Source organism: Aphis gossypii, chromosome 1 (assembly GCF_020184175.1).
Source record: "Aphis gossypii isolate Hap1 chromosome 1, ASM2018417v2, whole genome shotgun sequence".
Taxonomy (NCBI): Eukaryota; Metazoa; Arthropoda; class Insecta; order Hemiptera; family Aphididae; genus Aphis; species Aphis gossypii.
This window is the reverse complement of record NC_065530.1, coordinates 64,141,475-64,159,261: the sequence shown is the minus strand read 5'-3', so window position 1 is coordinate 64,159,261 and position 17,787 is coordinate 64,141,475. Positions and strand designations below refer to the sequence as shown.

The 17,787-nt window shown below is 26.8% G+C and overlaps 1 protein-coding gene across 1 annotated transcript; it reads right to left on the bottom strand.

Annotated features, from left to right (window-relative positions):
• Positions 1-1,041: 1,041 nt before the first annotated feature.
• Positions 1,042-15,280, bottom strand: LOC114121699 (telomerase-binding protein EST1A-like). The gene is made up of 23 exons (XM_050198450.1): positions 15,033-15,280; positions 11,716-12,821; positions 11,527-11,654; positions 11,249-11,458; positions 10,800-11,186; positions 10,417-10,536; positions 10,135-10,327; positions 9,855-10,069; positions 9,606-9,795; positions 9,324-9,548; positions 9,126-9,187; positions 8,709-8,854; positions 8,435-8,622; positions 8,297-8,370; positions 7,019-7,125; positions 6,832-6,938; positions 6,602-6,757; positions 6,332-6,526; positions 6,073-6,238; positions 5,555-5,739; positions 5,407-5,497; positions 5,124-5,344; positions 1,042-3,214 (listed from the first exon to the last, which is right to left on the bottom strand). Exons 1-22 carry the CDS (start codon positions 15,070-15,072, stop codon positions 5,208-5,210), a joined length of 4,428 nt encoding a protein of 1,475 aa, XP_050054407.1. The 5' UTR covers positions 15,073-15,280; the 3' UTR covers positions 1,042-3,214; positions 5,124-5,207.
• Between the last annotated feature and the right edge of the window lie 2,507 nt (positions 15,281-17,787).

The window sequence follows — 17,787 nt, the reverse complement described above, 5'->3', positions numbered from 1 at the left end:
GGATATTTGCTTAACAGAATTGTTCAATCGTAGATGTTATAATGTTATATTATATAGTAGGTGTACCTATTTAGAATACAAATATTTTAATGACTAATTAGTATATACTATAGACAGTATAGATGCACGCAGGTATATATAATATTGATACTCAAGCACGATGCTTTAAGAAGATAAATAAATGTCTTGTGTAATAAGTATGCAATAAATTAAAAAGCTTAAAACATGGTAAAACAATATAATTTGTCCCTATTAAATTTAGGGGACAAGCGGTAACTTCTTATGGTCTGTATTTACTAATAGTATCGTTGCATTTATTGGCGGTTATAATTTACGTAGGTAAAGATAATACATACCTACTTAGGACACTTAGGTATTCAACAATACAGAGACCACGATTAACAAACAATACTACACCGATATAACTGATATAAGATATTCATAAATTCATTGACAAACGATATTTCTGCGGCGCCCTATCAAATCACTTCAGTATTTGTGTGAATGTGTACCTACAACACATAGATGAATATAATTAATTATTACAATTATAATATACGATACGTCTAAACAAATATCTAATGAAATAATAAAGGTATGTCGTTATCATACAGAATAATTGAATGTAAAACGCGCGAGAGATCGTTAAAGTCTACCATACAACGTGTGTTTGTTTAAAACGGTCACAGTTGAATAAGTGTTACTAAACCTTACTGCATCCTACAGGTGTAAAACAAATTTTATGTACTAATTCTTCGCAGTTTCTTGAGCGTTTGATATTTTTTGAAATTGTTGTAGTATAAAGAAAGAACCAATCATTTTGGAGGACAAAATATACAATTTTCATTTTTCTGGAGAAAAAAATCGTCACCAGATGCCATATTTCAATTTGAACGCCCACGAAGATGTTATCGACCTGTTATTGTCATCGTAGGTGTATTCGTACAACTTTTACCTGATGTGGCTATGTATATAAAGTATTAAGGTAATATATTGTATAGAACGACGGGATTGAGTAGTTTGAAGTAAAAAAAAAAAAAATAGTAATAATATAGCAACCTGTTTATATAAATATACACATTATAATATATTATAATATACATAGTACTACATAGAATTTAAGAGTTTCCATCTATCAATTACATACAACTTAGTACAATATGAATTATAGTATATTACATTTATAAGTATACATAATAATATAAAGTTAAGAACCAACAAACATTATTGCTTTTGTTTGATATTTTATATAATAATAATGATATTATCACTAAGCAGAATCACTTAATAGAATATTATAGTTACTATGGTGTGGTGCGGTTAAACCAGCTGGCGGGCTCCTCGTCGTATAAACTATAATATGTTACGTTACATGAATTGTTATTACAATATTCAGTTCTTTTTTCGATTAATATTACATTGTTTCATTTTTTACAACTATATCTTTATATCACTAGATTAATATTTTCGATAGGAAAACAATATTAGGCAATTAATAATAAATTAACAACTAAATAAGACTAAAAAAAAAAAATAAAAATACAATAAACATAATATTATCTATCATGTTTAAAATTGTACATTTCAAAAGGGGCACATACACGTAATTTACCATACTTATTTATAATATCATTTACGAGGAGACGGGAGTAAAAAAAAACATTTTAGTAATGAAAATAATAAAACCGTCAAGTCTAAAAAAAAGTAAAAAATAAAATACAAATATGACTTTTTTTCTTTTACCACGCATAAGATATACAATGACGTGTGTGTGTATTTAAGCAGATAGTGTACCACGTGCCGATGAGGTAGGGGAGGAGTGGAGTGTGTCGGCGATGACGAAATAGTACACGATAAAAGAAAACTAGATAAAAAATGGTATGGCGAATATCGTCGGTTGATCTCTAAAATCCGTTCGGACGACATGTGACCAACATCTCTCATCATGAATTTTACAGTATCGTCAAGCAATCGACAGACATTGTAAACGTCATAATAACGCGACGATTGTTCGCATTTCGGTGGTGCGAAGAATGAGCGATACGTCTATATAAAATATAAAGATGATCAGTATACACTATACACATGAATAAGGTATATAATACATAAACGCGCATACATACTATTACAGATAATAATAGATATACATGATAAATATATGTACACGGTTGTCTGACGATATCGAGCTGGGTCCTATACCGTCACAAAAAAAAAAAAAATTGGAGTTTTTCGATATTTTTCTTATATACCTAACCTAACGCCAGGCGATCGTCCGATTGCGGTTCGGTGGAAAAATCGTTCGACTTCTGACAACATATCGTGGTTTCGGTACACACGTATATTGTAACGAGTTTTAAAAGAGTTCGGGGGGCTGGGCAACTGTCTTGTTGGGTACAAATCAAGTATACCGACAAATGTACACTATACAGAATATTATACATTATACACATGATAATATAGTTATATTATACTCTTCCAAATCAAATTATCGCAATATAGAGGGAGGCACCTATATACGGTTGTTTGACATACGGGAGTAATTGTGTATATTACGACGTTATATATTGCATATAACACGATATATATATATACATTCATATTATAATGTATTAAAAATGCCGAATGCAACACAAAAAATAATAATAGGCAGTAGCGTACAGTTAGGTACTAAAAATAACAATAAAATAAAAATAATAGTGATAATAATAACTGAAAAAAAAAAAAAAAAAAAAAAAAAAATAGAAACGGAAAGGATAACAAATCTATTGATGTCGACGAACACAAAATCGAACGACTTTCACACACCTTTAATAATTTATTAAAAGAATGTTATATTTAATGCCAAAATAAACGTTTGGTCTGCAACAGCGTTTCGGGGCGCGCCGTCAGATTTTTTTTTATGCATAATTTATCCTCTTAACAATATCGCGAATTCAACTTCACGTGTGTTTTTGATATTCAAATCATCTCCGAGGTCCTCATCCTTCTCCTCCTTTTGAATCCTCTATCTTTTGTATATTATGTTATTTACACGACGACGATTTATAGTGATAAATGTATTGAATAAAAAATAATATATAAGATTGATCACCGCTAAGTCGAAAAATTAAAAATTAAAAACGTTGGTCAGACTGTGTATTGTTTTATGTATTTATAAATGGTTAACGTTTGAAATAAGTGTCAAAATAGAAGGACACAAAAGTTAAGTAGGTACCTGAAAAACGAAAAATAAAAACATAGTTATTACAATATATTATACAGAGTAGCATTAGAGAAATACATCGACATCGACATTTCATTAAATATTACTATATTATACATAAAAATATAAATTATAATATTATTATTAGGTTTTATTACAGTTTGTCATCGTTGGTTACTGTCCAGTTATAAATTGGTTCATTGAGTATAATTATTTTTTTTTGTATTTAATCGGAAGCAATGATGTTCAAGACTAGAGAGTCTATAGGCGCACTATAAATGTTGTTGGATTTATTTTACTCATTTCAGAATTCGGATTACGTAATTCGATCGTTATCCCAATTGACTTAACTTGTACTAGTAGGTACCTTCTACTTAGTAAGTAGAACTTACTAACAACAATTGTAAAAAGAATCTCTAATCCATGCTTTTTCACATTTCATAAATATAAATCATACCTTAACCTATTTATGTAGCACTGTATATATATTATATATACAGAGTATTTAATAACTTAATCATAAGTGGAATGTATATAAGAAACGGGAATAGGCTTCAATTAAATAACCTAAAGAAAATATGTTTCAGAAAATTAATTATCTTGGAGACAAACAACACGTTTTTGTTTAGAATCAGTATTTACAAAATATAAAAAAAAATACCTCAACTGCATCATTTTATAATCTTAACATACATAAATGAATTAAATTGATTTTCAATAATTTTACCACGGCCGCTGCTATATCAACGATTATAACGTATATTATGCCCATTTGCGATATTATAGATATTATAATGATTATTGAAAATCGATTAAAAAGAATATTAAAAACTATATTTCAAAACGCATTTATTCTAGGTTCAATCGTCACTGGGAAAACTTAAACGACCTCACAGACGGTTGTTTTATGGTATTTTATCTAGTTATATACAATTTACATATTAGATAATACTATAACAAAGAGGTAATCCATTTAAATGACAACAATAATTTTCCGAGTACATTTTTATGTTTTGAAATAAATAATATGAAGTTATATTTTAAATTTTAAATTTTGTAATGACAACCTATACATTTTTTATTTCATTAAAGAAAGCAGTTAAATTTTATCAAAATTTATAAATATCAAATATTAAGCCCATGACTTTATTTTTAATTTTACTTATCTAAAATGTAGATATAAGTGGAAAATAACGTACAGGCTACAGAATACGCAGTCGTATTATTTTACATCATTCAATATCTTATTAATCAACAAATTATTTGTTAACATTTGAAGCTTAAATTACATTTATGCTCATCCTTTTATTTTATAAATAATGTAGTTATTCTAAATTTTGATTTTTTTAATTTTTAATCATACAAGGACTACTTTTAAATTATTTTTTGTATTACTTATGAAATGTCTCTTGAAGATAAAAATGTCTGTTTTTCAAACAAGAATCTCCTTTTCTACTGTAAATTATTTAGTGAATATATTTTTAAAAACTTTTAACGTATCAAACTATCAAAATCGAAATTCGAATGAGTAATTCTAAAGTATAATAAATATTAGATCCAATGTTACATCTATATTTTTATATTTTTGTAAATTCATTTATAAGGGCTATTATATTATTATATTTAGCATAAATATGTTAATAACTGAGAAATTACCGAACAGATATTTGAGTATAAGACATCACAAACTATTCATATATTGATATTGGTTAAAAATTAAAACGATTTGTTGGTCCAACTTTTACAAATAATACAAATATTTTTAAAAACTAGAGAATTCATCAAAAACTCTAAATAAGTTACTCATTTTCAGTAGATACTTTAAGAGTATTAAATAACCATTAATCATTAAACTATTACTAATCTGAATCTATATTGTACATGTAAAAGTTACTTAAAATATTCTTTAATAAATACATACCATAAATAGTGGTATTTAAAAATGTCACTAGAAGTCTTGTAATTAGGAACAATAATAATATTCCTACCACTGCAACCGAACGGATCAACTACTAGTGAAGTTCAACCAGTTAATGAAATCCATTACTGCCCTTACAGGCATATCTGATGAAAGTGCTTTAACTCTTAAATTTCGATCCTCTGTCAGCAGCACAACATCTCTAAATATTTTTTTAGGTTCTCCTGCAAAAAGAAAATAATTAATAAAATATAATTCCCGTACTTTTATATACTAGCAAATTTACCTTCTACTGGTAGATTATCTACAGATAGTTGAGAATTATTTTTACAAAGACTTAAACAAGTTGCCAGTATTTTATCATCATTATTTCCCACCTAAATAATAAACATTCATTAAAATGAGAATTAAGAAATTTTATTTACTAGACCAACAACGCATACAAAATTGTTTTCTTCTTCAAAACATGTTGTAGATTTAAAACTTGATCCTTTAGTAGTTACAAATTTAACGGCAGCTGAATCTATGTTTTTTAATATCTTTAATGCATGTTTAGCAGCATCACACACTGAATCTCTGACCCATCCACCTTTGGCCAACCCTTCTAATTCAATGAGTACTAATATAAAAAATAAAATGATGTTTGAATTTTCATTATAATTCAATTGAATTGGTTGTTTGAGAAACTTGACTTGTACAATAAAAAAAGGACTAACATTTTATTGCAGTTTTAAATTCTTCAAATGAAAAATTACAAATTTCCATAGAATCACGGCTTGTTGGCCATTAAAATAGTTTTTAATAATTATGGAAATTATAGAAATCAAAAAAATTTGTATTAGCTTAGAATATATTATTTTAATTTTTCTGATAATTTGGGGACAAGTCAAGTTCTCATAGAACCAAGTAACATACATATGATATAAATTTTAACTATAAATATTTGACTTACCAACGGTAGGAATCATTAGAGTGCAAGTATGTTCTTGTGCATGTGATAAAGAATATATTAATTTCTCTAGTTGCGGCAAATAATCAATAAAACAATTGGTATCTGGAACCACAAAATGTGGTTTGATTTCAATTTCAATACAATACGATGCTTGTTTCAATATTTCCTAAAATAAAAAAAATTCAATATCAGTTTATAACTACTAAAATAAATTTATAAAAATCTTTAAAAGATAAATAAAATTTAATAATTTTCATACTTGTACACGTTTTTGCCTCAGTTCTTCATTTCGTTGTTTTTGTTCCAATTCTTCTTTTCTACTTAGAAGCTTCTGTATTTCATTAGAAATTGGTTTAACTTTTAACTCGGATACAGATTTGTCTTCAGATGGTCTTGATTTTAAATCATTCTCCTCATCAATCCAACTTTCAAAACACATTTCATCGTCTTCACTCTATTATAAAATATTATCAATTGTCAAACACTGGATGATATAAATATAAATATATAGATATAAAATAATAATTACATCATCTTTAGGGCTAGCTGTTTCAACAACTGAAATATATTCACTTGCTCCAGTGTCGGTTTTATGTAATTTAAATACAGGTGGTTCAGTACCACACAGAAATTCTGTACCAAAGAACAATATACAATTCACTCTATGGGTGAGCTCAGACAGGTCCTAAATATATTATTAATTTATTTCTAGATATGTAAACAATGATATATTATATATACTTATATAACAACACTCACTCTATCTGAAGTTGTTGTGATAAAAACAGGTTTTAGCTCATAACCAATTATTGGTGTAAACCCACTAAACATAGAATCCTCAGGCAATTTCAGTTGTTGTTTTAAATCTATAATGCATAAACCATGTATCATTTAAGTAATTTTTTTAAATACAACCAAATAAAACAAATAGATTTCTCCCTCTTACTTGGATCACTTTCATCAGGTTCATTTAAAACCAATTTAAAATGCTCTTGGAATTTTTCCAAATTGTTGACCAAAGAGGCTAATCGACACCAACAGTCTCCAGTCCCACTGAAAAATATTTATTTAGTACAAAATTTTGAAAAAAACAACACAAAAAGTAATTTTTTACAGTCGATAAGGTATTGTACACCAACAAACAACACTTGGTTAATGTGTACATATTATGTACAGTGCAATAGTGCATACTAAATTCAGGCAGAATTTTAGTTTTAGTTTTATAATTACTATAACCTATCATTTGATTTTTATTGTCCAGACTAAATTTTGAATTTCTTGATAAAAAGTAATTCAACACGACAAAAATATGGATATTTAAAGATAATTTTTCTCTTTATAAATTGTTTTAAACATAATTATTAATAGAAAATTTATCATATATAATATTTTAGTTCTTGGTAGTCTATATTACTCAACACTCATTTTGTGACTATACAATGTTCCAATGTTGTAATTTTTAAGTTAACCACCAAAATTTAACATTGTACACATAATTATAAATTATCTTAAATTATTAAAAAAGTATTAACTACTTAAGCTAAGACTGGCTATATAAGCTAAAGACACAATATCAGGGCTAGTAGTATTAATAATACTGAAATGAAAATGCTAAAAATTGCAATTATATATAAAAAATATTCACTATATAATCTTATACCAACAAATATGAAATAATGTAATAATAAAATATTCATTTTAAATTGAATAAGATTAATATTGAAACATATAGGAGCACCAAAAATCTTAATCTAGCCCTGCAACTATCTTTTATTGATTACAGCAATGTTTCTCAAACTGTGAGCCGAGAGAAGTTTTTTTTAAAAATACTGATTATAAGAAATTTGTTTTTTTTTTTTAAATTTATTGTGTAGACTAGGAATATCCATACTTTTTTATTCAAAGGACACAAAAAATATCATCATTTCTTAGTGGGCCAAAGTTTATACATAAATTATAACACATACAATTTTTAATTTTTAAGTGTTAGATATCTTCTTGTACATTTACTATCTTATGGGGGCCGCGGGGCAGTTAAAATTTGTTCAAGGGTCGTTTTTCAGCATGCAGGCCATAGTATGGAGACCCCAGGTATAGAATATAGAACTATAGAAGTATAAGAGGTTGCAATAGATTTTTGAAAGAATATTTGGGTCGCAGTCCTAAAAAGATTGAGAACTACTGGATTACAGCATATATATTTCCAAGTCTAAAAAATACTTACGAAAGTTTATAATCTGAACACGATGGAGGTGGATTCCATACTTTAGAATTACATAGAAGCCAATCACACCATACCTAGATAAAAAATAGTTTTAATTTTAATTTCCTAGGTTTTAATTTTAACGAATCTTTATCATACCTTTATGGGTGGTAACAGAAAGTCAATGTCACTACCAATCAATTGTTTAGCTGTAGATCCATCATCTTTATTCAAGATATCTTTCAATAGTTGATTGCATCTGTCAACAATCAAGCTAAACATTTGTAATGACATTGCCAAAGCACATTCATGAACTGTAGACCAATATCCTTGTTCTACATGTGTTTCTAAAGTAAACAAATTTCAAAAAAAAAAAAAAAATTAACTATCATAAATATTTGATTATTTGTATTATGAAATTGATTTTGTTTACCTTTTGGACGACTATATTCAATTGAAAACATGTTTAAAGCCAAATACTGCAAAAACCTTGTTGTTATGATTGGTATTGGTGTGTTTGATAATAATTTACGAAATTCTCTTAACATTTGTAATGCAGTATCTTGAAAGGTCTCCATACTAAAAATAAGAGTATAACTTTATTAATAATTATTAATTTACATTTTATACAATAAAGCTTATAACAATGAATAAAACCAATACTTAAAAAATAGAAAACATTTTTGATCTAAGTTTACAATTTCCTTATTTACTTTAACCCTAGAGCACACGCATCACAATCAAAAAGACCAGGCTTTTAGAATTTTGTTCATTGCTTCAACCATATGAAATACTAATCTAACCCAACTAAGGTACCTTCTAATTAGGAGATAAACAAAATAGAACTTACCCAACTTTAGTAAACAGTTTTCCGTGAACATGAAGAAAACTAACAATGAACCTTTTATTAACCTGTAATAAAAATAATAATTCTATACAATTTAATCAAGATGAACATAATATTTTTACAAAAGAATTATATAATTATTCAATTCTATTAACATAATAGATATTAAAAACTAATCTTAAGATAAAATTTAATATTTACCTCTGACTGAGATAGTTTTGATAATTCCTCTTCATCAATGTCTTGAGTTGGTTCAGTGGATGATGTTGTTCTATGAGAGCGTTTACTACCATCTGGATGTATCCATATTTCTTTCCTTCTTTTACTATATTTTTCTTTAGATGACATAGAACTCTCTTTTTCCTTAGCCTTTTCCCGTTCACGTCTTTCTCTGTCTTCTAGACGTTTTCTATCAGTCATTTCATACTGAAACAAATGTGTTGTAAGCTTATGTAAAAATAAACTCATTAAACATAATCTTACTTTTCTTCTATATTCTTCAAACAAAGATAATAGGCTATCTTTCGCTGACTGAAATGGATTTGAAGCCATCAAACTTCTCATGTAATAATAAACAGCATCAAGTTTTCGTTTTTCATACACAGCTAGTAGAGCCAACTGATTATAGGGTCGACCATTTTTAGGGTTAATTTGATTGGCTTTGGTATACCACCTACAAATTAAACTTGTCAGACAGATGTTACTATTTATATTAGTTTAATTAATACTTACTGTTTAGCAATAACATAATTGGTACTATGATTCATGATATCTTTATACCTTGCCAAGTCTCCTAATGATATGTATAATTTTTGTGAAGATATCAAAGCAAGACCAACATTTCCAAGTTTTTTTGTAGACAGGCATGTCAAAGATACATAATCATCCAAATTAAAATTATAATGTTTTTCCAACAACTTTAATAAGTCATTCATATACTTCATGCCCTAAAATATTAATAATTGTATTTAATAACTATTAACATTATGAGATAAAGTTTTAGAGATCATACTTCTTCTATTAAATTCATTAGTAATGTGGTATAATCTTTTACTAATTCTGGTGAATCTTCATTTATAAGTTTTTTTAGATGTTCAATAATATTGTGGTAAAGTATTTTCCAAAAGTGTGTTTCAATATTTTCTCTTTGGCAAAATTTCATGTCTGATTTTAAAAGCTCTTTTAATGAATCTTTTAAAAACTCCCTTCAAATAAATATATAATAATTATCATTTATCAAAACAAAAAACTGTGAGCATAGATGTTTATTAGTAATTTAAAATTAAATACCAACCTGCATGAATTGATTATTGGCCAATTTTGAAGCATATTTGGTTCAAAAACTAAATTTCCTATAATAGAATCAGCTTTTTTGATATCCAATAACAAAACTGGATAGATTGAGGCACGGTAACTAAAATTTAAAATTATTAAACACATTATTAACACACTTGATTGTTAGTTTTAAATTATTTAAACAGCCGTACTTATGAAGAGATGTTCAAAGGTTCAATCACCCTTTCCCCTCAAAATTTATTCAAACTACTTTAACTTTGAAATTTACATCAGAATTTTTTTTTTTATAATATACAATATTTTATAACTTTCCCCCTCGACATCAAAATATTTATTCTGAGTACGGCCTTGTTTAAAAATATTAATTTAATATAACTCTACCTTTCTGTGTATGGATCATACCAAGCAGGTGGTGCACTACCATAATGTGCGCCAGAATATTGCTGAGCATTTGTAGTGTTAATATTCATTGAAAAATGTTCTTTAGCATGATGTGGTTCTATATTAGCTGGTGGATAACCTGCTCTAGCATTTTGTTGTTTAGGAGATATCACTATAGGTTTATTAGGGTTATTAGGATTAAATAACTGCTTAGCGGGATATGAAGATTGTGAGGTTGTTGCTGTAACAGTCTTATTTAAATAACCATTCAGACTAAGTGACTTATTATCAGAAGCATTAGAAGCATTAACATTCACATTAGGTGGTAGTTTTATAATACCACCAATATTCTCAGTTTTGTGTGGTGCTGATTTTTCACTGTTATTTCTATGATAAAAAACAAAAATATTATACATATACATAAAATAAAAAATGTATGTTGAGCTAACCTGTGCCTACGATTCCGTGAACGATTCCTTGATCGATCAGTACTACAATTTCTAATAGATTTAGGTTTTTCTTTCCTCCAATTTCCACCATTACTATTCAAGCTTTCAGAATTATCATTGCTCTGAGAATGCCAGTTAGAATGAGTACTGCTAGATGGTTGGTCACGTTGATGTAATGTATTTATACAATTTCTATCCTTACTAGCACCCCTAATTAAAATGTATGGTCATTAAATTAAAAACTACATAGAAGTCATCAAATTTAATTTATTACTTACCTCCTCTGTCTTCTATCTCTAGGAGAATTTAATGTTTTTTCAGCATTTTCTAATCTTTGAATTTCCTTTTTTGAATCTTCTGCAACTTTGGACATGTTTTCAGCTCGTTCTACTTCTTCAGCCCAATTCTATAAATGTTTAATATAACAAAATTATTAAGTAAATACTATTGTATATGATAAAACTTACAATTGTGCCACTAGGGAGTAAAACTGCACTTTCAATGGACTGCTTTATACTAACAGAACAATTGTTTTCGGTATCATCCCTAGTACTATGATCAACAGTTTTCAGTTCATGATGACTGTTATAAACTTTGGTAGGTAAATCAAAATCAACAACTCGTCTACTTGATTCAGTTGAATTATTGGTAACTGCAGTTTGCTGTCTCCTCATTTCAGTCTTTAGTGGAGGTTGATTAGAATTGGTTCTATAAAATGTCTGTTCATGTCTTTGTGGTTCATTGAATCGACCCTTGCCACTTCTTGGAGGTAATGTTTGACTTCTCGATTGATATGAACTGTTAGGTTTATGATGTTCATCTTGAGATGATAATCCATTCGTTAACATTGTTTCTACTTCCTCCATAGAGATATGATAATCATCACAAAACTTTTTTCGCAATCTTGGAGGCAATTTTTCATAATTCATTAAAAGAGAACTAGGTATTGATTTACTAGGGACTTTCTTTTCTTCTCGTTTCTTATTACCAAACCCAGATGTTTTATCTGTGTTATTTTGTACAGTATTAACACGTGTATTTGTAACCATTGTAGGTACAACATCAACTGGAGCAGTGATTTTTTCTAAAACGATTGGTTTTTCATCAACTTTTTTAACTAATTTGGGAACAACCACTACATTAGGTGTTTTATGTGCTCTCCAATTCTCATCATCACCTTTAGAATCATTAGGATTTACAAAGTTTACTCGTGGTCGATCTGATCGTTTATCACTACTCCATTCATTAGGTGGCTCATAGAATAGCTGCGTTTTCTTATGCTGTTTTCGTTTTAAATTGAATGTACTGTAATTATCAGCAGCAACGCCATTCATTTTTTGACCTCTTGGAAAATTTTCTTTTTTCCTACTTGGATTTTCAAAATGTTTATTAGGTATAAAATCACTCTTTTTTGATGATTCAAGGTCACGATCGAATCCAGATCGTTTATCATCATCTTCTGCATCTTGGCGAGAATTTCCACTTCTTTTTAAAGGTCCACTTCCAGGCCTGTAGATTTCTACTTCTCTCGGGAACTTGTCTTTCCTTCCAAATTTATTACTCGAATCATCGCCTGCATCAACAAAATTATTTAAGGAAAATTAAAACTTTACATATTATAAAGAAATAATTCCCAATCTCAGATGGTCTCTCAAATAAAGATGACAAAAGTTTTTGTATAAATTAGAGTGCATAATTGACATATTACTTCATTATGGTGTTAAGTTTATAAATACTAAAAAAATGAAATAACAAAAAACATTGTGGAAGAAAACTTATAAATATTATGAAAAATCAATATGCTCATAAGTGTAATTCCTATAATTTTTCATATTTTTTATCGATAGAAAAATTTTAAAAGTAGCAACTTAATTATTTAAAATGGAGTTTATTTTATTACTAATTTTAGATTCTGAAAGAAATTGTGGATGAATTGGTTTTACAATAATAGGTATGTAATGTATTTTTATTTTACTGTTTTAAAAGATAAAAAATGTTTTAATCTCCAATTTTAAGTTTGGTTTCTAGTGGAAAGTTGATCTAGTTTGTAATATTATTATTTTGATTAATTCATAATAAAATAACATTAAAGACTTGAAATGTTCTCAAAGTATTAGATTTTACAAGACATGATATAATTTTCAAAGTATCTGGAATACATTTTTTATAAAATTTGATTATTTATACAAGAAAACCGTATTTTAGCTTTAAGGTACCTATTTCTATTTAATTAAAAAAATATTTATCATAAAAAGAAGTTAAAATATTTTCTATTGTGTAAAATATTATTTTTTATGCAGTGTTAGGTAATTTGAACACAATAAGAATTTTTAAACATTTAATTTATTTTAATTTATTAAGTCACAACCTATTCAAATTGTTTATGTTATAAAACAATAAATTTTTATATTATTATAAAAATTATTTATTACTAAGTGGTACAAAATACTTATATACAATGTGTTTTACAAAAATCTATATAACTTTTTACCTTAATACGACTAAGCTATCGTTAAATTTAAATTTAACACATCCATCACAGAAACTTACTATATAGCAAAGTGACTTTCTCGAGGATTTTTTTATATCTTATTCAATTCAAATATATTCAAACATTATTTATAATTCAGTAAATTCTATAAGGCATGTTAGTATGTAATTATTTAACTATTTTATTATCAAAAAAAAATGAAGTGAGCACCATTGAAATATGTTTATTAAACATTTTTTTTAAAAATTCAAAAGGTAAAAATTTCTTAAATTAAAGTTTATACCACATGATAAGAATAATATATTTAGATTTAGATTTTTTAGTAATAATAAAATAATATACTATCTAATAGACAAAAGTAAATCACTGATAAATGATAAGAGATGTTAATTATACTCATTCATGACATATTTTATACAGAACATTTTTTAAAATTTATTTTAACTAATACCAAATATTTATTATTATAATGATTTAATTGAAAAAAATTGAACAAACTTTAAAATATATATATTTAATAACATTTATCCAATTGTGGTTAATAATCATCTTATTGGCAGGCTACTACACAACAAGTGCAAAATTATTTTTTACTTAATATATGTATGAGTTAAAAATTGTACCAATTAAAATAAGTATTTATAAAAAAATAAAAATATTAATTAACTACAATTAATAGAGCAACCAAAAGCAGAAAACATTCACTGTTTATACTAAAAAAATAAATTGTCAAAAAACTTAAAATAAAAATCATATTAATAATATTATATTGGGTATATAATTATTACTTTTTTATTTTGTTAAATTTAAATTCAGAGATCTCGAGAACCTAGGTTACAAAAATAAATATGCCTCATTACAATAATAATGCTTGAACAATTATGAAGTCTAACCAGCCAGTAATTCACACAGAAGACATGTGCAGATCAAATTAATAACACAGTTAAATGCCATGATATAAAATTATATTATGATTTTTTTGAATTAAACAAAAGATAAAATGCAATCGTGGGGTGACTGTCAAAAGAAGAATTATTGAATTTATAAAAATAATATAAAATAATAATACAATACAATAACAAAAAACGTTTCCGGAAAAACGAATTTCACGCGGCCTTCAAAGGGTGAAGAAGTTATGTCTACAGTGGATAAAAACAGTCACAACCAATCAAGCGGTATTTGTAGTTTACGATGGTGTGCGAAAAATCCTAAACCGCGTATATGGCCTCCACTCCGGCAGCGGGATCATGATTTTTCGAACAAGTAAAGCACGGTACCAGTTTCATCACTCACCTATGGACATACGCGACAGATCTTCTTCAAGATTGGCCATGGTCAGGACTAAAAATACAACTTCATTACTTCCGTACGGTGAGTCGTCGAAAAAAATAGTCGAAGAAAATACGTGAAAGACAAACAAATAATAATAATATTATTGTCGGCAATTGTAGATACGAATTGAATGCAGATCGTACTATTTTTTTTTTACTCGTTAGGTAGTCGTTGTTTGCGCATAAACAAAAACAAATGGACATGTCTTATCAAAAACACTGCAACGAGTGCCGTTATCACAGATCGTGGAAAAGCGTAACGGGTGCAGTGCGAACGGGCCGAGGGAATACACGGCTGCCTAAACGACAACACTATCCGCCACATTTCCGCGTTCCGCCTTATTTTAACAAAATCTCTTTTCTTTCATTAGTATTTTAGCATTTTTATTTGGTAATATAATGACGGAAATTATGTAAACTGTAACAAAAAACTTAACTTAAGTAAGGTATTTATTTTCAGACGAGAATAAAATTAATTGATAGTATGAACATTTTAATATTAATTTTTTTAATAATTATAAGAAAATCAGTGCTAAAATCTATATTATTTTCAATAAAAAAAATATTAAACGAAGTGATTTATAAATATTCGTGATTTTTATCAACTTTGTTAGAATTTTAATTTTAAACGCTAATTTAAAAAATACGTGCCTATAGTTTTAAAATTGTTAAAGGTATAAAAAACACTTATACAGTTATACCCATAAAAATATATACCTATAATACCTACCTATTACATTTTCAAGTTTTTTGGCAAAGTAAACAAATTAAGAAATTTCAAAATTTCAAATACCTATGAATAGCTCAAAATAAGTCTATAATATAGGTAAGTATTTTGAAAATTTAACTGTAAATAGAAAATGTTAATCTTTATAATAGTAAAATGTCTCAAGTTTCTAATATATTTTGAATAAGAAAATATTAGCAAAATGCATCATTATTACATAAAAATATGTAACTAGTAGCATTGATAATCAAAGCTAGTAGGTTATTTCAAATGTTAATAGGTACTTCAAGAAAATAAGCAGCTTTATGATAAATTTATTTTAAATTTCAGTAGGTAATGTCAATTCGCAAAAATATAGCTTAAAATCAATTTGTATTGTATCTATAAAAGTATGTACTTAGATATATATTCAAAAATGATTTGTCAGATTTTTCTTTTGTTACATTTTTTAAGATTTTAAATTTTGAGCGGAGCAATAAATATATTGCAGCTATTTTACCATGATTTTTTTATTTTATATTTTGTGTGTGTATGTGTACAAATATAGTCGATAAAATACTTTGATTTTCAACTTTGAAACTGCATAACTTATATTTATGAATTGTTATAAAAAAAAAAATCTACATTTGTGTAATATAAGTATACCACACTATTATAAACAGATTATGTGGTTGAAATGCTGTGTACAAAAAATTATTATACGCGTGTGTTATTACGTGTACCTAATTATATATATATATATTTATGTAATGATATAGTATTGTATTATTGCAGTGCCTATTATATGTATGATTAATATTAATATGTAACATGATGATCCGTGATAATAAAAAAAAATAATAAAAGGTACCTAGGTACCTAAGCAGTGGGTACCGCTCTGCTAAAGTACACATTAATAAATTATACTTAGTGATAATACTAATAACTTTTGATAATGTTATTTCAATACGTTCGATGTATTAAATCAAAGAATTCAGTTGTTAAATTAACACCAAGTCATGGTTAAGGTTAACTCATTAAACAAATTTAGAGTAATGGTAACTTAACGGTTATTTTAGATAAAACAACATTCCATGATTACAAATTAACTAAACTTTTATAAGGTTAATTTACCTAATTTGTTTTAATATAAAATAACCCTTAAAACTGTTAATGATTCGAAATTCCTCAACATTTAGTAAATTTTAGGTACCTAGGTAATATTATAAATTTAACCACGACGTTGATGTCAATTCATCAGCGAGATAACCTATATTAGCTCAAAATCGACGTTCAAATGTATATAGCATTATAGAATTGACAAATTACCATCATTGTGGTTGAAACCTATGAATATAGTTGTCAAGTGGGTCACTGTTATGAATATTTTAAATTTGAATTCAATAATAAATCATTGTATAATAAAAACGGATGCTAAGCGGAGACGGTCTAAAGTGGCCTATGTCACCAAGTAGGTATATTTCATAATATAGCTAAAAAATTAATTTATTTTATTTTTTGTATAATAGTAGGTTGATATAATTTTTTCCAAAAAAGTTGCATTTATTATATCATTATTCATTAGTAATTTATTATTTTAGTATATATATATTTATATCGAATAATATATAAACTTATATGCAACTCAACATTTTATAAAATCTTTTTGTATGACAATAGGTACAAATATAGGTGCGATTTGTGTAAAGTAAAATTCATAATTAAATAATATACATACAATTTTAAAATTCCCGCGAAAAATCTTTTTAAATTAAAACAAAAAATTATTCATCATCGTTATTTATTGTTTAAATAAGTAATTTCGTCAAAACTCTAACTTCAAATGTATAAAAAAAAAATTGTGGTTATGTATTTTTAATAAATATTTTTATAAAGATACATAAACACCATTTATGTAGCATCTTGTAGGTATTAAATTTTCAAGAATTTTGTCAAAGCGAATAATTTTTTGTCAACATTAAGAAAAAAAAACTAAAAATATCTTATGCCT